At 33.6% G+C, this 22,719-nt stretch overlaps 4 protein-coding genes and 1 long non-coding RNA gene across 6 annotated transcripts; 3 read left to right on the top strand and 2 right to left on the bottom strand.

Annotated features, from left to right (window-relative positions):
- Window positions 1-1,600: 1,600 nt before the first annotated feature.
- LOC142239862 (uncharacterized) lies at window positions 1,601-5,394 on the bottom strand. The gene is made up of 4 exons (XM_075311616.1): window positions 5,325-5,394; window positions 4,245-5,168; window positions 3,027-4,089; window positions 1,601-1,610 (listed from the first exon to the last, which is right to left on the bottom strand). The coding sequence occupies exons 1-4, from the start codon at window positions 5,392-5,394 to the stop codon at window positions 1,601-1,603; spliced, it is 2,067 nt and encodes a 688-aa protein (XP_075167731.1).
- A 5,243-nt stretch (window positions 5,395-10,637) lies between these two features.
- LOC142240316 (uncharacterized) lies at window positions 10,638-20,843 on the top strand. Its single transcript, XM_075312020.1, has 2 exons — window positions 10,638-11,483; window positions 19,296-20,843. Exon 2 carries the CDS (start codon window positions 19,298-19,300, stop codon window positions 20,240-20,242), a length of 945 nt encoding a protein of 314 aa, XP_075168135.1. The 5' UTR covers window positions 10,638-11,483; window positions 19,296-19,297; the 3' UTR covers window positions 20,243-20,843.
- On the top strand, window positions 13,511-14,869 carry LOC142239861 (uncharacterized). Its single transcript, XM_075311615.1, has 3 exons — window positions 13,511-14,170; window positions 14,463-14,750; window positions 14,822-14,869. The coding sequence occupies exons 1-3, from the start codon at window positions 13,511-13,513 to the stop codon at window positions 14,867-14,869; spliced, it is 996 nt and encodes a 331-aa protein (XP_075167730.1).
- Window positions 16,246-19,242, top strand: LOC142239860 (uncharacterized). Its single transcript, XM_075311614.1, has 4 exons — window positions 16,246-16,320; window positions 16,412-17,140; window positions 17,433-18,425; window positions 18,496-19,242. The coding sequence occupies exons 1-4, from the start codon at window positions 16,246-16,248 to the stop codon at window positions 19,240-19,242; spliced, it is 2,544 nt and encodes an 847-aa protein (XP_075167729.1).
- A 172-nt stretch (window positions 20,844-21,015) lies between the features above and the next one.
- Window positions 21,016-22,382, bottom strand: LOC142239353 (uncharacterized). Of its 2 annotated transcripts, XR_012723007.1 has the most exons (4): window positions 22,080-22,382; window positions 21,943-22,014; window positions 21,383-21,850; window positions 21,016-21,318 (listed from the first exon to the last, which is right to left on the bottom strand). It is a non-coding gene; the product is annotated as an uncharacterized LOC142239353 (long non-coding RNA). The 2 variants fall into 2 exon arrangements; XR_012723006.1 differs by having other exon boundaries at window positions 21,383-22,014.
- Between the last annotated feature and the right edge of the window lie 337 nt (window positions 22,383-22,719).

Genomic DNA, 22,719 nt, shown 5'->3' with positions numbered 1-22,719 from the left:
AAATAAATAATTTTTATATTGTTTTTATGATTTTAATGCATTCTGACGCTTGTTTGAAACGTTTTTCCTCGAACAATTTCCAAAATTATCGATTTTTCTATAATGGATTTAGCAGTTTTGTGGCAAAATTTGAATAATTAGTACCAATTTATTTATGATGATCTTTTTTTAAACTATTTGAAAAAAAAAGAAAACAAAAAATTACACATTAAAATATGAAAAAAATCAAATAAAAAAACTTCCTGTGTAGTTAAAATAATTGAGGACAGGAAGTACTTTAGAACAACTCACAATTTTTTTGCTGGGAAAAGTGTGGAACTACTTTTAGTTGCTTTATTATAAATTAATTGACGAGTTATTTTGATGTCTAATTTTTTATTAAATTTTATGAAATAACACATTAATTGAACCTATAAGTTCAGTCCATAAATTTTTAGCTAGGGGGGCTATAGCCCCCCCTAGGAAAATTGTCTAGCTACGCTAATGCCTGCACCCTCATAAAAAATCGCTTCTGTAACATATACTCCCAAACATATTTTGCTTCAAGCATATACATTTTTGGGTATTGCCCAAACATTTATATGTTTGATCTCTTCCAATATATAATATGTTTGAAAGCATATTGGTCTAAACAATATATGTTTGGGTAGTCTAAGTTCCAAACATTTTGTATTTTTACATCCAAATTCACTAATGTTGTCTTCCAAAAAACAATATGTTATTTTGTGAACATATAATATGTTTGGAAGCATTTTGCACCCAAAAATATTATATGCTTAAAAAAATTCTCCCAAACAATATTGTGCTCAAAATTTTATTTATTTATTTATATATTTACAATCATAATGAATTATGAAAATAAACAGGTAATATAGGTGCTAACAACATAGGTTTTCGACCTGAATGCTCAAAATTTTGTTTCTGCCTAATTGTATATTCCCCCACATCTTTCTCACTTCCACGACATTTTTTAGTTCTTAGCACCTTTTTCTGTAATACAAACATTGTAGAAGAAATTATTCAATTTTTTTATTTTAATTTTACCTTTTGCCGGACGGGAATTCGAACAGCGGACCACACAGTTTGTAAGGATCAAAGAAGTAGCTGATCAATTGCCCAAGGAAAAATAAAATGTTAATTTTGTAATAACAAGCAACAACCACCAAATTAATTCAATATCGCTCCAAGCTACTAAACACATATATGTTTATAGGCTATTTCTAAATTAATATATGTTTGCATCCAAGCATATTATATTTACAAACATTTTATGTCCCAAACATAATATGTTCTAACATATTAACATATATGTCCCAAACATGTTATGCTAGTTTATGAACATTATATGCTTGCACTCAAAAATATTGTGTTTAAAAATTTGTGTTCCAAACATATAATGTTTATAGCCAAACATATGAAAAACAGTCTTTTTCATCCGTGTGCCTTTTTCAGTTTGAACCCAAGTAGAGAGCAGTATATCTGATATATAAACTAAGGAGCTGAATTATGTAATGGTAAAAAAGTTCTTTCTTTTGGATTTAAAAATATGAAAAATATCCGAAAATAATAAAAATATGTATTTTATTTATTTATTTTTTATTTATTTTTTCCTATACAACAAGATATAAATCTTATAATTATAGCATAGGAATATATATTGATTAAGTTATATGGTTCAGCAAAATTAGGTATATAATATGTAAAACTAATACAATTTATAAAGGGTGATTTGTTAAGAGCTTGATAACTTTTAAAAAAAAAAAACGCATAAAATTTGCAAAATCTCATCGGTTCTTTATTTGAAACGTTAGATTGGTCCATGACATTTACTTTTTGAAGATAATTTCATTTAAATGTTGACCGCGGCTGCGTCTTAGGTGGTCCATTCGGAAAGTCCAATTTTGGGCAACTTTTTCGAGCATTTCGGCCGGAATAGCCCGAATTTCTTCGGAAATGTTGTCTTCCAAAGCTGGAATAGTTGCTGGCTTATTTCTGTAGACTTTAGACTTGACGTAGCCCCACAAAAAATAGTCTAAAGGCGTCAAATCGCATGATCTTGGCGGCCAACTTACCGGTCCATTTCTTGAGATGAATTGTTCTCCGAAGTTTTCCCTCAAAATGGCCATAGAATCGCGAGCTGTGTGGCATGTAGCGCCATCTTGTTGAAACCACATGTCAACCAAGTTCAGTTCTTCCATTTTTGGCAACAAAAAGTTTGTTAGCATCGAACGATAGCGATCGCCATTCACCGTAACGTTGCGTCCAACAGCATCTTTGAAAAAATACGGTCCAATGATTCCACCAGCGTACAAACCACACCAAACAGTGCATTTTTCGGGATGCATGGGCAGTTCTTGAACGGCTTCTGGTTGCTCTTCACTCCAAATGCGGCAATTTTGCTTATTTACGTAGCCATTCAACCAGAAATGAGCCTCATCGCTGAACAAAATTTGTCGATAAAAAAGCGGATTTTCTGCCAACTTTTCTAGGGCCCATTCACTGAAAATTCGACGTTGTGGCTCGTTAGTAAGTCTATTCATGATGAAATGTCAAAGCATACTGAGCATCTTTCTCTTTGACACCATGTCTGAAATCCCACGTGATCTGTCAAATACTAATGCATGAAAATCCTAACCTCAAAAGAATCACCCTTTATAATCACAAACAAATTAAACGTAACAGTAAAACTCTAAGTATTTAAAAAGTAGTTATATATTTTTGTTTTGAATTGATAGGTGTTGCTGATGGTTTGTAGTGTTGATGGTAGAGCATTCCAGAGACGCACAGCGTGAATAAAGAACTGCCACTCTGATGTTAAACTTTGGTGTCGAAAAGGTACCAGCTTTTTCCCTCTGTTTGACCTACAGAAAATCAATCTTTCGTATAGGTAATCTGGTTCATTGTGATGTATAATCTTGTGCAAGCAACACAAGGCTTTACTTTTTAAGAGAGTTTCAAAGGATACACCATATATTTTAGTTTTGAAAGTAGATATGTGATCATATTTCCTCAAGCCATAGACATACCTTGTTATGTTATTAAATAGAAGATTGAGTTTTTGCTTGCTGTTTGCGTCAGTGTTTGAAAAAAGCTCGTATCCATACAGTATGGTAGGCATTATATAAGACTTCATAATCAAGGTTCGAGTTTTTTGTGGTGTATAATATTGTGTATTCCTAAGAGCGCGCAGTTTGTTGTAAGCTGATCCAATTATATTTCCAATATGAGTGGACCATGTAAGTGACGAATTGAAACATATTCCGAGGTTTTTGGCATTTTCAACAATTTCAATTCTTTCGTTGTTTAGAATTATGTCAATATTCAAACTGATTTTCAGTGATTTTTTCTTTATTAAAATGCACTTTGACTTCGATGGATTTAAGCTTAATCCATTTGCGCATGCCCATTGATGGACTCTTTGCAAATCCAAATTTATGTTTCTAACAGTTTCCTGTAACTTGTTTATATCGCCTGCTAAGTACATTTGAGCATCATCGGCATACAGATGTATTTTGCAAAATTGTAATTGATTTGGCAAATCATTTGCATACAAGGTGAATAGAAGGGGTCCCAGTATGGACCCTTGAGGTACACCCCGCGTAACTAAAAGTGGATCTGATCGGGTATTCATTACAAAAGCTGATTGATATCTGTTGGACAAATAAGATTGGACTAGTTTAATTGCCGATTTCGAGAATCGAAACATGTACTTAAGTTTTGTTATCAAAATGTCATGATCTACAGTATCGAACGCCTTTGAATGATCTAGTAAAACCAGGATATTAATTTTATTATTTTCAATCTCAGAACGAATATCTTCGCTGACATTTAATAGCGCTGTAGTACAGCTACGTTGAGCTCGAAATCCGGATTGTCTTGATGTCAGTAATTTGTGTTTATTTATAAAAGAACTTATCTGGCGATGCAGTAATTTTTCGAAAACCTTTGATAAGAAAGATAGAATTGCTATAGGTCGTAGTTCTCCATTGGGTTTTGGTATATTTTTAATTTTTAAGAACCTTGGATGCATGTTGTCATACCCAACAGAGTTTGATGTTATCTTGGAACAGGTTACGAGAAAGTCCAACTCTGTAATTTGGATAAATTCAAGTTTATTAAAAGAATCCATATTCTGGTCATAAAGGAAATTGTAATGGCTTGGGATGGATTGTATCATGGGTATATTGACAAAATTACTGTTAATTTCATTTACATCCACGTTCCCTTGAATTGTGTTTTCTGACCTCCCAATACCAATTTCTCGCATTGTACGCCAAGTTTTTTTTTTGCACTGACTGCATTGTAGAAACGATTCTGATAATAAACAGTCTTTGCTTTCTTTATTTCTTCATTCACTTTATTTCGTTTACTACGAAAATGTTCTTTCATGTCATCCAGTTTAAAACGTTTCCATCGTTGATAAGCAAGATCTCGATCTATAATCAACTGTTTTATACGATCTGAAAACCACGGGCTATTGCAGTTTTTAATAGTTTTGGTTTTTAGCTTCACAGTACTTTCATATAATTTCTCAATATTATTCTCTAGGAAAAATGCTTGATCATCTACTGAGGCCATAGTATATATATAATCCCATTCAATCTTGAAAATCTCATTCTCCAATTTTTCGTAGTTTATGTTTTTGAAATCCCGATATGTATATTGTGATTTAGGTGAGTTCACTTGAACGTTGTAGGTGATAAAAATCAGGTCGTGTTTCGAAAAACAAGGAGCAGAAAGTTGATCGTATAAAAGAATTTTGGTTTGATCGTTTACAAAGAATATATCCAGTAACGTGCTTGTTGTAGATGTAAAGTGTGTGGGTAACTGATAATTTGTTGGTGAAAGGCCAATAGAGTTCATGTTGTCAACAAGACTCATGTCGTACAGTATATTAGCATTAAAATCACCAAATAATATAATATCGTTATACGAAAGAGCAGCGGATTCCAATTTGTTCATGAAAGTGTCGGTTTTTATCATAGAATTTGGTTTATAAACTGTTCCCAGAAATATATTGCATTCTTTTGTGCTGATATCCAAGAAAATGTGTTCAATCTGATCAGTTCCACCAGTGCATGAAATTACTTTTGCGTTAATGCCGTCTTTTACGTAAATTGCTACACCACCTCCGTGTGATTTCCTATCAGCTCTATATAGTTTATATCCTTTTACAGATACAAAAGCATTAGTTATAGAAGTATTAAACCAGGTCTCAGATTAACATATGACATCAACCTGCGAATGTTCAAAGGTCCATCTAAATTCGTCAATTTTGTTCTTTAGACTTTGTGCGTTTATGTGGCAAACATGAAGGCCAATACGTTGTTTTACAAGGACTTTAACCATATCTGCTAATGCGCCTCTGTAAACATTATTGTTATTTAATGACATATTTTAAATAGTTTCTGTTAAATAATAAGCCATCAGCAACACTCAAAAAAATTTTAAATATTGATTTACAATAAGAATGTTCTTCCGAACTATTAGTATTATTGATATGTTTATGGAGTTTGTAGAAATAGTAGTACATAAAAGGTATTGTGTAATTATTTATATTTATTTATATTGTAATTATATATAATGATAACTTCGAATATAAATATGATTTTAGTTTTGTTCTGTTGGATTGCGAAAAAGTTTTGTTAGTTTATCGATAGAATTAAGTTGTATTGGGTCATCGTTCTCTGTGCATTTTACATATACGACACCTCTCATAGTGTATACAGAGTGCAGACGTTTCTCGTTTTTGTATCTTCTCGCTTCTCTAAACACTTTGAAATTATGCTGAGATAATTGTTCATTTATGTAGAATGGATTACCAGAATTAAACCCAAGCATGTTTAAGCGGAGTAAATCTTTAGTTTTGCGGCGGTGTGCAGTAATATTTTTGAGAAAGAAATTTCTTTCATACGGAGTTATACATTTGGCAATTATTGTTGGAGCAGTTTCATTATTCTTGGTTTGTATTCTGTAGATCGTTTTAATTTCCGGTGGACGTATTTGTATACAGTTGCAAAGATTTCCAATTAGATCAAATAAGTTTTCATTTTCATAGAAAGGTACTCCGTTTATTCTAAGATCACACGCCACTAAGGAGTTTTCTTGCTGTAATAATTTATTTTTCAAGTCAATAATTTCAGTTTTTAGTGTATTGACATCACTGACAACTTTCTCTACTTCATCTACTCTTTTATTCAAAGAGAGAAGATCTGACTTTAACTCTGTCACTTGTTGCAGAATTCTCCTTTCACTATCTCTTATCATTGCAGTTACGTTTTCAAATTGTTTCATTAGTTTCTGTTCCATTAGTTGCAATAATTTTGGTGACGAACCGTAATCAGAGAGTTTGGGAGTATCAAGATGTTTTGTTGTATTTGTGAGACCGGGAATGCGTTTGATTGATGGTGTAGACGGCATGATTATTGAGTAGAGCATTGCATGAGAACATTCATTCATAGCGCACACAACTTCACTCATGAAACGGTTCGAGAAGACTGAATAATCTTCCTTGATCGAATGAATAAAATGAGAACACTGGCTTGATCGAATCGGTTCGAATGAATGTAAATGTAAGAATGAGACATGGTTTGAATCAAACCCAATAATTCAGTATCGAGTGAATGTTGTTGTGACGTCACATCATTGAAGTTGTGCATTTGTTTCCATTCTCGGTCGCAAGCAAACATTCGATTGCATTTGGTGAAACGGGATAATCGAGAATACTCGAACATTTAGCGGGAGTTTCGGGAATTTGCAAAGTTCTCGAGTATGTTATGACAAAAAATGGAATCATGCTTAATGAGAAAAGAAGTCATACAGTTTGTGTTTCTTTACATATAAGTGTGTAATTAATAGTTAAGCTTATTGACGATAAAATGAGTAATTCTAACATGGTAAATAGCAAAAGTAAATTTATTTTTGTATTTTTTGTCTGTTTTTTTATACCATCCACCATAGGAAGGGGGTATATTAACTTTGTCATTCCATTTGTAATACATCGAAATATTGCTCTAAGATAAAGTATATATATATATATATATATATATATATATATATATATATATATATATATATATATATATATATATATATATATATATATATATATATATATATATATATATATATATATATATATATATATAAAGTATATATATTCTGGGTCGTGGTGAAATTCTGAGTCGATCTAAGCATGTCCGTCCGTCCGTCTGTTGAAATCACGCTAACTTCCGAACGAAACAAGCTATCGATTTGAAACTTGGCATAAGTAGTTGTCATTGATGTAGGTTGGATTGTATTGCAAGTGGCCCATATTTTATCAAAATTTTATTTGTATAGAAAATTTTATAAACATTGTATTTCTATACAAAATTTTATCAAAATTTTATTTCTATAGAAAACTTTGTGAAAATTTTATTTCTATAAAGATTTTTATCAAATTTTTATTTCTATAGAAAATTTTATCAAAATTTTATTTCTATAAAAAATGTTGTCATAATTTTATTTCTATAGAAAATTTTGTCAAAATTTTATTTCTATAGAAAATGTTGTTAACATCTATAAAAAATTTTATCAAAATTCTATTTCTATAGACAATTCTAGCAAAATTGTATTTCTATAGAAAATTTTGTCAAAATTTTATTTCTATAGAAAATTTTGTCAAAATTTTATTTTTACAGAAAATTTTATCAACATTATATTTGTTTAATTCGGCTTGAGGTCATATGAATAAAAACAGATGTTGTTGTTTTTTGGAGTTGTATTTTTATTTAATATTATCCAATATTTCGAAACATCTCCGATGTTCGTTTTCAGGGAAAGTTTTTTAGAAGTAAAAACAAGGAACTTATTCGCAAACGAGTAAATCTATAAAAAATTTTGTAAAAATTTTATTTCTATAGAAAATTGTTAACATTTTATTTCTATAGAAAATTTTGTCAAAATTTTATTTCTATTGAAAATTTTGTCAACATCGTATTTCTATAAAAAATGCATTTTTAACGATTACTTACTATAATGCCCAAAAATATCATCCCAAATGTTTCTCCTAAAAACTAGAGCAATATTTTGTTTGGCTGTTAATACCTTTTTACATAGAAATGCAGAAGGTTTTGTCCACTTTATGTTATTTTTTTTTACTTCATACACAAACGCATTTCCATCAACTTACAACTAAACAAACGTACAATACATATAAAAGTTGTTGTTATTGTTACTACGTGAGGGCAAAAAAAGATTCGAAATCCTCGATTCCTTCACTATGTTTTCGAAAACAATTTGACTCGTTGTGTTTGATCCCGAAGACTGAAGTTGTTTGATTGACCGTTTCATACAACACAAACGAGAACGAGTTATGGTTGTATTCGAACTTACAAACATCGGTCCAAACGGGAACGACTACAAATCTCTACCTTACTTGTTGGGCTTCGAGATGTTCTCGAACACAAAAATATATGACCGATGCAATGCTCTATTATTGAGTATGATTCCTTCGTCTATTATTTGAAAGTAGAGTTTGTTTTAATTTTGTTTTTAAATACTATTGTTAATGATGTTGAACGATCAACGCTTCATCATAGACACAAACTACCGAAAAATATTTTTCTGGCAACACGATGTGGTAAGATATATAATCGTAAAATAAAGTTTACTTTTAGGAAGATTGTGGTAATATTGGTTGTGAGATTTGATGAACAGTATTGATTATTGACTTAATGTTTAAAAATTGTAGTATATCTTTAGGATGAATATGGTAAATAAGGGTTGCAAAATTCGATAAGCAGATCTAAACGGTTTGAGTACAGGTAGAGCTTTCACTTCTTTGTGTGCGTATTTTGTATAATTTCACTCGTTTGTCAACAGTTATGGCGAGAGTATCTCTCAGTGTTTTCAACTAATTTGTTTTCGTTTCTTTTGTTTTGTTTTCCACAAATGTATTCGCAAAATGATTAGGAAATTTTGATGAAGATATTTTTATATTTTACGTTTTAAATCTTGACATAAAGTTAACACAAATGTCGGAAACAAAACCAAAATCACAGCTTTAGTTTATAACGACACTTTTTTAAACTTAAGATTGTGTTATTCACTGGGAAAAAAGCTTTTTAATAAGAGCTTTAACAAAACACGTCCGCTCTCAACCACGATTAAAGTATGTATTTTCCATTTATATTTTTTCTTATTTCCAGAATTTGCAAAGTTTCATCAATATAATACCAAAGATTACATTGCTTTCCCATTAATTTTGTCTTTGATTGGTTCAAATTTTAATAGACGATTTCAATGTGTGGAAATTTTGGAAAGGAATTGTTACTAAAATTAAATTACCGAGCTCCTTAATAACCTTTTTATGCTAAAAGACTACAACTGCAAAAGAAGATCATAAATCTGCAACCTGGAACTAAGAATTGAACTTGATATTCTATGAACTTCTCTCTTATCACTGAGTGCTGCCCGATTCCATGTTAAGCTCAATGACAAGAGACCTCCTTTTTATAGCCGAGTCCGAACAGCTTTCCACATTGCAGTGAAACCACTTAGAGAAGCTTTGAAACCCTCAGAAATGCACCAGCATTACTGAGGTGGGATAATCCACCGCTGAAAAACTTTTTGGTGTTCGGTCGAAGCAGGAATCGAACCCACGACCTTGTGTATGCAAGGCGGGCATGCTAACCATTGCACCACGGTGGCTCCCAACATGGGTCTAAGAAAAATATAATTGTCATCATCTAAAATGTTATTATATTGATAAAAAGAATTTTGTTTGAATGAAAAGACAAAATGTTATAGTATTCATTAAAAATGTTTTTCTTCTAGTTAAAAGAACATGGTCACAACCTAAAATGTTTTGATCATTATGAAAAAACTTTTTTCATCGTCGAAAAAAGGACAGAGGAGGAAAAAAACACAAAATTAACTTTATTTATTTGTTTTTATTTATTTATAAACTCATTCATTGTTTATTTGTATTTATAATGCCGTTCAAGCAAACATCATATATTTTTAACACACTCTATTTTATTTCAATTTCAACAATAAGTTATTATTCCATATTTACATCGTGCCCATCAAATGTACAAACAAAGACATCATGTAACTGCAAATACAAATTAATGATCCATATAGCAAAATGCAGAACAAAAAACAGGTACATTTTTTTCATTACACTTTCCTTTTTTGTGTTCACATAAAACCACGTGCCACTTCTGAATAAATAAATTAACACAAAACACAGTAATTCCGTATTCTCCGCCCATTACAAGAAACAATCAACACACGACTGACGCGCAAATTGAAAATCGTGTGTACACACAAAAAATTATCACCAAAATTTTTTTCAATTAAACACTTAATTGAATTTGGAAACGGATACAATTAATATGTGTTGAGCATTACCCTAAATTAATACTCAACAGTGTGGTCCTAAACATGTGATCGGCACTGTGACTAGCGAATTGCCCTTTTACACATACGTCACATCATACATAGTTGCAATCGCTAGTGGCAAATACTCTCTTTCATTGTTGTTGTAATCATTGGCTGAATGTCGCCGAAAGTTTGCCGGCTTGACTTGAGTGACATTGATATATGTCAAATATAATTAATATGTTTTTTTGCGCCGACACAATAAGATCGCTCCCCCGTGGCAAGTAATAATCAATAAATAAGAAATAAAGTGAGCTAAATTAAAGAAATAAAGTGAGCTAAGCTAAAGAAATAAAGTGAAATCAATTGTTATTTAATTCTAATTGAGCATTTGTGTAAATTAAAGAAAACTTGAAATAAATAAGCTGTAATAAATGAAAACTTAAATGTAAAACTAAAATACCCTGTAAAAAAGAAGAAGAAAAAACAAAACTTACCTTTTTGAACTCATAGAATATACTTACCTACAAAAAAAAAAAAACAAAACAAATTGTTAAAACCTAAAACTTACCTGTTAATTATAAACCTATACTTACCAAATTACACTTAACTTTTTATACCTAAAACTTACCTATTGGAAACCATATACTTACCTTTGTTAAACTGAATAAAAACTAAATCAATAAAAACGTGAAAAAAAGCAAAACCAAAAACTTGAACTTTTTAACAAATCGTTTTGTTATTTGGAAGACAAAACATTTGGTCCATTCGAACCGAATAGTGAAGTGTTTAAGAATTACAGTGTTTTCAAAACTTTGTACAAATAAAATAGTGATCAAATCATTGTGATCAGTACATAAACGTTGTGAGGCTTGCCAAAATCAATTGAAAAGACAAATATTTGTGTTGAACGAAAAATAAAATTGTGAAACAAATAAATTGAAATAATTACATAACACACAATAAATCAATCGGGACGGTACGGTTTACAAAAACAATAAACTACCAATCCAGAATTTTCTGCAAAACAAAAGTGAGCCAAAAGTGTTCCCGTTTTAACGGTAGAACGCACATTACACACACACACACACACATACAAAAACACAAAAGTCAACGTGAGTACAAGCGTTGTTTTTTGTTCTTTGGCGCGACAAGCCAACGAAATATACTGGGTGCTGCAACTTCAACTCTCTCCGCATGATTTCATCCAAGGAGTTGTTTTTTTTTCTTATATGCTTTGACCCTGTATATTTTGGATGTTTGACCCGTGCAAACTTTATTTTCGTGGAAAATAGTTTGACCCCTTTTGTCTGAATCTTGCTTTGATAAAACGTGACCCAATAACAATTAATGAACCGTAGACTCAATTTTAACTGGGACCGAAAATAATTTATTGAACTCTCAAAACGACCTCATAATTTCCAACGGGTTATATTGGTAGCCATTTTGCATGTTGTATGTGTGAAAAATTACCCAACTCATTTTTTGTTTGTTTATGAGCAAATTAACTTAAGTCCTCGAATTCAAAATGGTTTTTATGTGACTCAAACTAATTGAAGAAAATATTCAAAATAAGAATAAGAACAAAATAAGAACTTGAATCTCGGAAGGAAGGATCTGATCTAAAGGACTCCGAACAGAAATATTGTTTGTTTAGTAAGCTCTAATACATTACTTAGCTCATTTGTTATGAATCTAAGTTCACTTTTGGAAATCTTTTAATTTTGTTTTGAATATGTGATCAAAGTTTCATGACAAAAATATATATATATAATTTGTGCTTATTTTCGATTTCACAGTAAATGCGGCCAAAAATATTTTAATTACCATTGGTTAAAAAGTAATATAAATTAAAATAGTTTTGTTTGAAGTTCTTTTGGAAAATCCGAAACTTCTGCACTTACCCTCGTATACTCACTCTGACAACACCCCTCGTATATTTCTCAGTGGGTAACTGGCAAACTGACTTAAGTCAATTAAAAATAAATTCGCCAAGTCTTTTGCAAAGTGGATTAAGTCCGTTTAAACACAACTTTTGAATCGTGAAAAACCTTTGATGGTTTTCGTAATCAGTGAAATTAAACATCTTGGATATATTTCAATTGGGATATGACCCAGAATATTTATTTTGAACACCACAAAGAAAAGTTTGTTCAAATGGTTTTTAGAATTTCTGCATTGACCCGTATATTTGATTTAGCGTCGTCTCTCGTACAAATTTCCTTCGCCAATGTACAAAGTAGCTTAAGTCAAGTAAAGAAAAATTAAACCAATGTTTTACAAAGTATTTTGAAAAAAAAAAGGATTTTTTTTGAAAACCTTTCTTAGTTATTCGTGACCCTTTACAATTCTCATGCATCTATGTTTTCGGAAACGTCTAAATTGTTGTTGAAAGTCGGGAGTAAAAAGAAAATTTACTGTTAAAGTTTGAATTGTGTGATATGCTGGAATTTGAATGCAGTATAAAATAATATTCCATATGAAAAAGTTAGTTGGTCTTTAATACAAACGCTATTCAAATTGTTACGGATCACCATACTTAAATTCTCACATGATTCTCAAACATTCGGACATATTGGGTTAGAGACGATCCTGTGAAGAATTTGTCATTTTCCTTTGCCTTCAAAAAGAAGATTTAACTTGCTTTTCGTAGTCTGAAATTTTACTTGTTAACCTCGATTGCCTTTTTGAAACTTTTTTGGAATTTTCGCGATATTTCATGCTTGTTCTTAACCTTGGCGCAAAGTTTCTTCCATTATATGACAAGGGTTTGTGTTTATAAATTCGAACATAACCCTTAAAAATTGTACATAAATTTTTGGAAGTGGTTACAGTTCGGATTCCCTGGATTACCCGTTTGCTTTATCTTTGCAAACTTTTGTTTTATCAAAATTTTGAGTTAAGACACGAAGTTATACAAAATGGAGAAAATTATTCGGGAGAAATTTGCCAATAGCATCAATGATTTAAATGATTTCGAGAGCAAAAACTTCGGGTGGTTTTTAATGCTTCAAGCCCTTCTTCAAACAAGCGAAGCCTTAATGATAATTTGTTTACTGGACCCATTCTCCAGCAAGATCTTGTCTTACAAATTTTGAAATGGAGGTTCTTTAAGTATGTTTATAGTGCAGATGTCACAAAAATGTACAGACAAATTCTGCTCGATAAAAATCAGACACAATATTTGCGTATACTTTTTAGAAAATCTCCTACAGACCCCTTAGAAGACTTTGAACTTTTAACAGTCACTTTTGGAGTTAACTGCGCGCCATTCCTGGCAATCCGGACACTTCTTCAACTTGCAGAAGATGTGGCGGACAAATATCCCATTGCATCAAAAATTATACGAGAAAATTTATACGTCGATGATGTTTTAGCTGGCGCGCACACTATTGAGGAAGCTATTAAATCTCGTCAGGAGTTAATTCTAGCTTTGGACTCTGCGGGTTTTAAACTAATGAAGTGGTCATCTAATAATCATAACGTCATTCAAGATTTGCCTTCGGAACAATTGCTTCCACTAAACTGGTTGGAGTTATCTGAGGACTCATCAACCAAGACACTAGGAGTTAGGTGGAACATATCGGGGGATTATTTCACTTTTAATCAGCCAACTATAGAAGTTAGGCGAAATTATACCAAAAGAGAAGTTTTATCCTTTATTGCAAAATTATTTGACCCTTGTGGATGGTTAGCTCCAGTCATTGTAGTAGCCAAATTGGTTATGCAGCAGATATGGCTGGACAAAATCGACTGGGATGACTCATTGAAAACTATTACGCTCATGAATTGGCAAAATTTCGTAAAAAACAGTGGCGCTATTGATTCTGTCTAAATTCCTAGATGGATTAATTATATCCCAAGCTCAAAAATAGAGATTCACGGTTTTTGCGATGCATCTGAGAGTGCATATGGGGCAGCTTTATATATTAGGGTTGAACTCCAAGGTCACCAAGTAGAAACGCATCTTATTGCTGCTAAGACCCATAAAAAAGATTTCATTGCCCCGACTCGAGTTGTGTGGAGCCGTTTTACTTTCTAAGCTGGCATCTGCAACCATTACAAACCTTAAAATTTCAAACTTCTCAACTCAGTTTTGGACAGATTCTACCATCGTGTTGGCATGGTTGAAAAAACCTCCATGTGCGTGGAGTACATTTGTGGGAAATCGTGTATCAGAGATTCTAGAAAATGTCGGCAAGGATAAATGGCGACATGTCGACTCAAAAGATAACCCAGCGGATGTCGCTAGTAGGGGGTGCACGCCTTCGGAATTACAATCTCATCTCTTATGGTGGCATGGGCCACAATGGTTAAAGTTACCCAGAGATAGATGGCCAACGTTCGAGAGTTCGGGAGACACAAACTTAGAAATAAAAACTGTGAGGGTTTTAACTGATTCAACCTTTGAGGACCCGTTGATTCGATTCTCTTCTTTACCTCGCGCTTACAGAGTAATGAGTTATGTTTTACGGTTTTGGAGAAACACCGGGCAAAATAGATCACATCTTAGAATTTCGACCCAGGAAATAACTCCAGAAGAAATTCAAGAGACAAAACGACGTTTGCTCATTATGACTCAAAGTCAATATTTTGCACACGAGTACACGAATTTAGTAAAGAAGATCAAAATTTCATCTACTAGTAGGTTGTTAACATTGAATCCATTTATTGACTCGCAGGGAGTTATGCGGTCCAATGGACGACTTGTACAGTCAACTGTCCTAAGTTATAACGAAAGACACCCTATTCTTTTACCATATGAAGCACGTTTCACACAACTGCTTGTCGAATTCACACACGCGATTACTCTACATGGGGGAAATCAACTTATGACCCGAGTATTGAGATCTGAATTTTGGATTTTCAGGTTAAAACCATTAGTAAAAAAAGTTATTTCTCAGTGGGTAACTGGCAAACTGACTTAAGTCAATTAAAAATAAATTCGCCAAGTCTTTTGCAAAGTGGATTAAGTCCGTTTAAACACAACTTTTGAATCGTGAAAAACCTTTGATGGTTTTCGTAATCAGTGAAATTAAACATCTTGGATATATTTCAATTGGGATATGACCCAGAATATTTATTTTGAACACCACAAAGAAAAGTTTGTTCAAATGGTTTTTAGAATTTCTGCATTGACCCGTATATTTGATTTAGCGTCGTCTCTCGTACAAATTTCCTTCGCCAATGTACAAAGTAGCTTAAGTCAAGTAAAGAAAAATTAAACCAATGTTTTACAAAGTATTTTGAAAAAAAAAGGATTTTTTTTGAAAACCTTTCTTAGTTATTCGTGACCCTTTACAATTCTCATGCATCTATGTTTTCGGAAACGTCTAAATTGTTGTTGAAAGTCGGGAGTAAAAAGAAAATTTACTGTTAAAGTTTGAATTGTGTGATATGCTGGAATTTGAATGCAGTATAAAATAATATTCCATATGAAAAAGTTAGTTGGTCTTTAATACAAACGCTATTCAAATTGTTACGGATCACCATACTTAAATTCTCACATGATTCTCAAACATTCGGACATATTGGGTTAGAGACGATCCTGTGAAGAATTTGTCATTTTCCTTTGCCTTCAAAAAGAAGATTTAACTTGCTTTTCGTAGTCTGAAATTTTACTTGTTAACCTCGATTGCCTTTTTGAAACTTTTTTGGAATTTTCGCGATATTTCATGCTTGTTCTTAACCTTGGCGCAAAGTTTCTTCCATTATATGACAAGGGTTTGTGTTTATAAATTCGAACATAACCCTTAAAAATTGTACATAAATTTTTGGAAGTGGTTACAGTTCGGATTTCCTGGATTACCCGTTTGCTTTATCTTTGCAAACTTTTGTTTTATCAAAATTTTGAGTTAAGACACGAAGTTATACAAAATGGAGAAAATTATTCGGGAGAAATTTGCCAATAGCATCAATGATTTAAATGATTTCGAGAGTATTTATGCCGTGGCAAAAACTTCGGGTGGTTTTTAATGCTTCAAGCCCTTCTTCAAACAAGCGAAGCCTTAATGATAATTTGTTTACTGGACCCATTCTCCAGCAAGATCTTGTCTTACAAATTTTGAAATGGAGGTTCTTTAAGTATGTTTATAGTGCAGATGTCACAAAAATGTACAGACAAATTCTGCTCGATAAAAATCAGACACAATATTTGCGTATACTTTTTAGAAAATCTCCTACAGACCCCTTAGAAGACTTTGAACTTTTAACAGTCACTTTTGGAGTTAACTGCGCGCCATTCCTGGCAATCCGGACACTTCTTCAACTTGCAGAAGATGTGGCGGACAAATATCCCATTGCATCAAAAATTATACGAGAAAATTTATACGTCGATGATGTTTTAGCTGGCGCGCACACTATTGAGGAAGCTATTAAATCTCGTCAGGAGTTAATTCTAGCTTTGGACTCTGCGGGTTTTAAACTAATGAAGTGGTCATCTAATAATCATAACGTCATTCAAGATTTGCCTTCGGAACAATTGCTTCCACTAAACTGGTTGGAGTTATCTGAGGACTCATCAACCAAGACACTAGGAGTTAGGTGGAACATATCGGGGGATTATTTCACTTTTAATCAGCCAACTATAGAAGTTAGGCGAAATTATACCAAAAGAGAAGTTTTATCCTTTATTGCAAAATTATTTGACCCTTGTGGATGGTTAGCTCCAGTCATTGTAGTAGCCAAATTGGTTATGCAGCAGATATGGCTGGACAAAATCGACTGGGATGACTCATTGAAAACTATTACGCTCATGAATTGGCAAAATTTCGTAAAAAACAGTGGCGCTATTGATTCTGTCTAAATTCCTAGATGGATTAATTATATCCCAAGCTCAAAAATAGAGATTCACGGTTTTTGCGATGCATCTGAGAGTGCATATGGGGCAGCTTTATATATTAGGGTTGAACTCCAAGGTCACCAAGTAGAAACGCATCTTATTGCTGCTAAGACCCATAAAAAAGATTTCATTGCCCCGACTCGAGTTGTGTGGAGCCGTTTTACTTTCTAAGCTGGCATCTGCAACCATTACAAACCTTAAAATTTCAAACTTCTCAACTCAGTTTTGGACAGATTCTACCATCGTGTTGGCATGGTTGAAAAAACCTCCATGTGCGTGGAGTACATTTGTGGGAAATCGTGTATCAGAGATTCTAGAAAATGTCGGCAAGGATAAATGGCGACATGTCGACTCAAAAGATAACCCAGCGGATGTCGCTAGTAGGGGGTGCACGCCTTCGGAATTACAATCTCATCTCTTATGGTGGCATGGGCCACAATGGTTAAAGTTACCCAGAGATAGATGGCCAACGTTCGAGAGTTCGGGAGACACAAACTTAGAAATAAAAACTGTGAGGGTTTTAACTGATTCAACCTTTGAGGACCCGTTGATTCGATTCTCTTCTTTACCTCGCGCTTACAGAGTAATGAGTTATGTTTTACGGTTTTGGAGAAACACCGGGCAAAATAGATCACATCTTAGAATTTCGACCCAGGAAATAACTCCAGAAGAAATTCAAGAGACAAAACGACGTTTGCTCATTATGACTCAAAGTCAATATTTTGCACACGAGTACACGAATTTAGTAAAGAAGATCAAAATTTCATCTACTAGTAGGTTGTTAACATTGAATCCATTTATTGACTCGCAGGGAGTTATGCGGTCCAATGGACGACTTGTACAGTCAACTGTCCTAAGTTATAACGAAAGACACCCTATTCTTTTACCATATGAAGCACGTTTCACACAACTGCTTGTCGAATTCACACACGCGATTACTCTACATGGGGGAAATCAACTTATGACCCGAGTATTGAGATCTGAATTTTGGATTTTCAGGTTAAAACCATTAGTAAAAAAAGTTATACACAACTGTAAGATATGTATTCTGTATAAACGACACACACAATCTCAAATTATGGCATCTCTGCCTCCTGAACGTACGTTACTGACAAGACCGTTCACAAATACCGGGGTCGATTTTGCAGGGCCCTTCCATATAAAGAATTATAAAACCCGCGTATGTTTAATTACAAAGGGTTATATTTGCATTTTCGTATGTTTCGCTACTAAAGCCATTCATTTGGAAGTCACTAGTGATTTATCATCGGAAGCTTTTCTTGCAGCGTTTGCTCGCTTTATCGTTCGCCGCGGATGTCCGTCGTGTATATATTCAGACAACGGAAAAAAACTTTGTAGGAGCAGCTGAACTGCTTAAAAAGGATCGTCTTGTATTTATAAAAAAATTGCAAACCCAAACTGTTCAACAAAATTCACATCATAACCTTACATGGAAGTTTATACCTCCAGGTGCACCACATATGGGTGGCTTATGGGAGGCAGGAGTAAAATCTTTAAAGACCCACTTACGCAAGTACATTCCAACAATGAGTTTTACCTTTGAAGAACTTTCAACAATACTGGCCCGTATAGAAGCTTGTCTGAATTCCAAACCTTTAAGTAAGTCTAGTGAAGATCCGAATGATTTTTCTCCATTGACTCCTGGGCATTTTTTGATTGGCACTTCCATGCTTGCTCCTCCGGAGCCTGATGTCTCAGACGAAGATATAACCTTAGCAAATCGATGGAAACGTCTTAAGATAGTTTCCCACTATTTCTGTATGCGTTGGAAATCTGCATATCTCCGAGAACTGCATCGTCGTACTAAGTGGAAATATCCTCAGCATAACCTTGAGGAAAATGATCTTGTGGTCGTACGAGATGATAGGTTTCCTCCAACGGATTGGGTTACGGGTCGTATTGAGAAAACATATCCTGGTTCTGACCAAAAAACCCGCGTAGTAGACATTCGGACCGTGAATGGAGTAATAAGTAGACCAATTACTAAACTGGTCAAACTTTTTTCCGCGTGACTAGGCTGTTGCGCAATTATCAACAAGGTACTCGCAGCATTTTTTCATTTCAGGTATGACAGCTTATTTACCCCGTTCGGAGAATGCAAGCGAAGGTCGCCGAGGTCTAGATCGGGTAGGCCGGTCAAATCAACGGCTACAACCTCAGCGGCAGCGCTCGAACAGCGTCCGGAATGGCCATGTTGACCGGCGAGGCAGACCCACATTTTGGCAGTACTCTTGCGGTATTTGTCAAGAAGACCATGCCCTCAGTTCATGTCCTCGATTTCGAGAGAAGACACCAGCACAGCGGTACGAGAGGGTAGAGCGGAGGGGATATTGTCGAAACTGCCTCGCACGAAGCCACCTGACCCCTGATTGTCCGTCCATTACAGGGTGCCGCCATTGTGACCAACGCCATCACACTCTCTTGCATGGAGCCCCTCAACACGAGGATCCTTTGCGACCTGCCCATCTTTTTGGGGGGTTACCTGAAGTGCCAGCGCAGCGGGCAGAATCAAATTCTTTTAGGTGGGATCTGGTTTTTGTCCCCACAGCTATAGTTCGGGTGTCGGAAGATGAGGTAGATCGCTATACCACCATTCGAGCGCTCATCTGTCAATCGTCTACCATGTCCAAGATAGCCTACTCGACGTTTCGCCGCATTGGACTGCGGTCCTTTACGTATCAGGGACAAAGGTTCACAAGTTTTAAATTGATGCCTCGCAAAACTAGCAGTACTTGGGCATTAAGAGTTAATGCGCTAATTACGGACACTCTACCAACCAGACCCTATTCGGACCCTATGATCGATGACCCGACCCGTGACTTGCCACAGGATACTTTAGCCGATATGGACCCGCGGTCTAACTCACCAATAGACTTGGAACTAGGGGCAGACGTGTTCCCGGCGCTTCGAAGGGACGGTCATGTCCATACCGGCCTTGGGGATGTCTATGCATACCAAACAACATTGGGCTACATAATTTTGGGTCCTATTCGAAATATGCCTAGACAGTAAGAAAAGGTAACACTTATCATGAGGGGCCAGAATGTTGAGCATTACCCTAAATTAATACTCAACAGTGTGGTCCTAAACATGTGATCGGCACTGTGACTAGCGAATTGCCCTTTTACACATACGTCACATCATACATAGTTGCAATCGCTAGTGGCAAATACTCTCTTTCATTGTTGTTGTAATCATTGGCTGAATGTCGCCGAAAGTTTGCCGGCTTGACTTGAGTGACATTGATATATGTCAAATATAATTAATACCCAATAAACACAAACGTTTGAAAAATACTAAAATTCAATAATTTTTCAAACATTTTTTCAAAGGATTAAGGTAATATTCAAGTTGAGAAATTGTTGAGAAAATCGCGTTCTCAACAAAAAACAGATATTACCCTCAACAGTAAAATTCAACACAATAGCAATAATTTCTCAATTGTAATCCTCAAATTGAAATGCATCGCTACTCAATAATTTCTCAAACAGTTTTCAATGTGAGAAAAATAAAAAATTAGCATTGTTGCGAATACTTCCAAACCACAATTTGTATGAAAGTCAATCCTAATTTTAACTGAAAGTCAATACTAAATTTCTAGGGATTTTGTAAATTTTATTATTTTTTCGTTAACAAATATAATAATATTAAAAATAACATTAATAATATATAAAAATAATATAATACCAATCAAAACGTAATTATCTTATTATTAATTATATAAATAAAACTATGAATACAACTTTAAATATCTTAAACATTTTTACATGTATAATTCCATTTCCTCCATAATGTTGGTGTCAAATAACTATTAATTAATATGCTGACAATTTGAAATAATTACTATCGAGGAACTTGCTGGCTTGTGTGTTAGAATAGATTCCAGCAAGAGGAAATCACAAAATATCAAACTGATGACTGGATGTAAATTGATGTAATGCACATTTTCATCCAGAAGTTCGTGATATAGGAATTGTTGCACTTTGTTTTAATTGAAAGTTTTCTGAAAACTTTTCTTTGTTGTTTCCTTCATCGTTTTTCATCGGTCAACATCTTCCAAGAATATACCATCCAATGATTTTAGTTTTCTGCAAAACAATCGAGTTTTGTGATTTCCATTATGTTTTCATTTCACTTTTTATTTTGACTTACCAATTTGTATTTCTTCCAACTGACCACGTACTTCGTGACACAAAATGTATTGAAAACCACAAAATTCGATTTCCTCAAGAACGTTGGTGTTACAAAATTGTTGTTATTAAAATACTGCCAATTTTCAGGAACTTGATGGCCAGGTAATTGGAATAAATTTCCAGCAATTTCAATTCACAAAATAACAAATTAAACCGATGATGCGATGTAAATTAAACTATCGATGTGATGCGAATTATCATCCAGTATTTGTTGATATGGAAAAGCATAAAACAAGTTTTTTTTTTTTTTGGTTGCACTTTGATTTATGGAAACTTTCTTTTCTCGATAAAGGTGGGTATTAAGTTCGAGTTTAGCCGCTAAAATCCTCATTTTTTCACGATTACTTTTCTTTAGTAATCCATTTTAATGAATACAAACTTTGTGCAAATTTACTTTGGGATATTCCCCATCAAGTTATAATGAAATCTGCAACAAATATGTATAATTTTATGACTTTTTTACTGATTTAGTTTTCACTTTAGTGAAAATTAGCGGCTAAACTCGAACTTAATACTCACCTTAAGCCACTATCATTTTTCATCGGCAAGCCACAATGTGTCCAAGAATCAGCATCCAAATATTTTAGTTGTCTGCAAAGAGATTTGAGTTTAGTCACTTCCTTAAAGTTTTCATTTCGTGTTTTAGTTTTACTTACCAATTATTATAAGTAATTTCAATTGATTATTAAAAAATTTCCACATTTTTGTATTTCTTCCACGAACTTTGTTGTCCAAAGTAGTATTGAAAACCATGTGGTTTTTTCGTTGCATTTCAGGGTAGTGTTTTGTCAAAGTTTTCTCCAATTATCTTCAACACATTTTCAAAGTTTTCGTCAAAATTTTGCCAAATTGGTTGTAATTCGCAAACAATTTGAAGATGTATTGAAGATGAGCTGTTTCAAGTCAAGTTGAATTTATGTTGAAAATGATATTTACCCTCAAACTGAAAAGGTGTTGCATTTGACAAACGCTCATCCTGTGTTTATTGGGTATGTTTTTTTGCGCCGACACAATAAGATCGCTCCCCCGTGGCAAGTAATAATCAATAAATAAGAAATAAAGTGAGCTAAGCTAAAGAAATAAAGTGAAATCAATTGTTATTTAATTCTAATTGAGCATTTGTGTAAATTAAAGAAAACTTGAAATAAATAAGCTGTAATAAATGAAAACTTAACTGTAAAACTAAAATACACTGTAAAAAAAAGAAGAAGAAAAAACAAAACTTACCTTTTTGAACTCATAGAATATACTTACCTACAAAAAAAAAAAAAAACAAATTGTTAAAACCTAAAACTT

The sequence above is a fragment of the Haematobia irritans genome, chromosome 5, assembly GCF_050003625.1.
Source record: "Haematobia irritans isolate KBUSLIRL chromosome 5, ASM5000362v1, whole genome shotgun sequence".
NCBI lineage: Eukaryota > Metazoa > Arthropoda > Insecta > Diptera > Muscidae > Haematobia > Haematobia irritans.
The sequence above is the reverse complement of the archived record's forward strand: the minus strand, read 5'-3'. Positions and strand labels throughout refer to the sequence as shown.

Excerpts from the sequence above, each read along its gene's own strand:
- LOC142240316 (XM_075312020.1), top strand. The coding sequence starts at position 19,298 with ATGACAGCTTATTTACCCCGTTCGGAGAATGCAAGCGAAGGTCGCCGA.
- LOC142239862 (XM_075311616.1), bottom strand. The coding sequence starts at position 5,394 with ATGTCATTAAATAACAATAATGTTTACAGAGGCGCATTAGCAGATATG. Across the intron at positions 5,169-5,324 it reads TAAAGTCCTTGTAAAACAAC|GATATAAACTATATAGAGCT; the intron begins GTATTGGCCTTC and ends TATCTGTAAAAG. Across the intron at positions 4,090-4,244 it reads CGAGAAATTGGTATTGGGAG|AGTTGGACTTTCTCGTAACC; the intron begins GTCAGAAAACAC and ends TCCAAATTACAG.
- LOC142239861 (XM_075311615.1), top strand. The coding sequence starts at position 13,511 with ATGTACAGACAAATTCTGCTCGATAAAAATCAGACACAATATTTGCGT. Across the intron at positions 14,171-14,462 it reads TCATGAATTGGCAAAATTTC|TTTTGGACAGATTCTACCAT; the intron begins GTAAAAAACAGT and ends TTCTCAACTCAG. Across the intron at positions 14,751-14,821 it reads CAAACTTAGAAATAAAAACT|AGTAATGAGTTATGTTTTAC; the intron begins GTGAGGGTTTTA and ends TCGCGCTTACAG.
- LOC142239860 (XM_075311614.1), top strand. The coding sequence starts at position 16,246 with ATGGAGAAAATTATTCGGGAGAAATTTGCCAATAGCATCAATGATTTA. Across the intron at positions 16,321-16,411 it reads TCGAGAGTATTTATGCCGTG|CAAGATCTTGTCTTACAAAT; the intron begins GCAAAAACTTCG and ends CCCATTCTCCAG. Across the intron at positions 18,426-18,495 it reads AGGGTTATATTTGCATTTTC|CGTTTGCTCGCTTTATCGTT; the intron begins GTATGTTTCGCT and ends CTTTTCTTGCAG.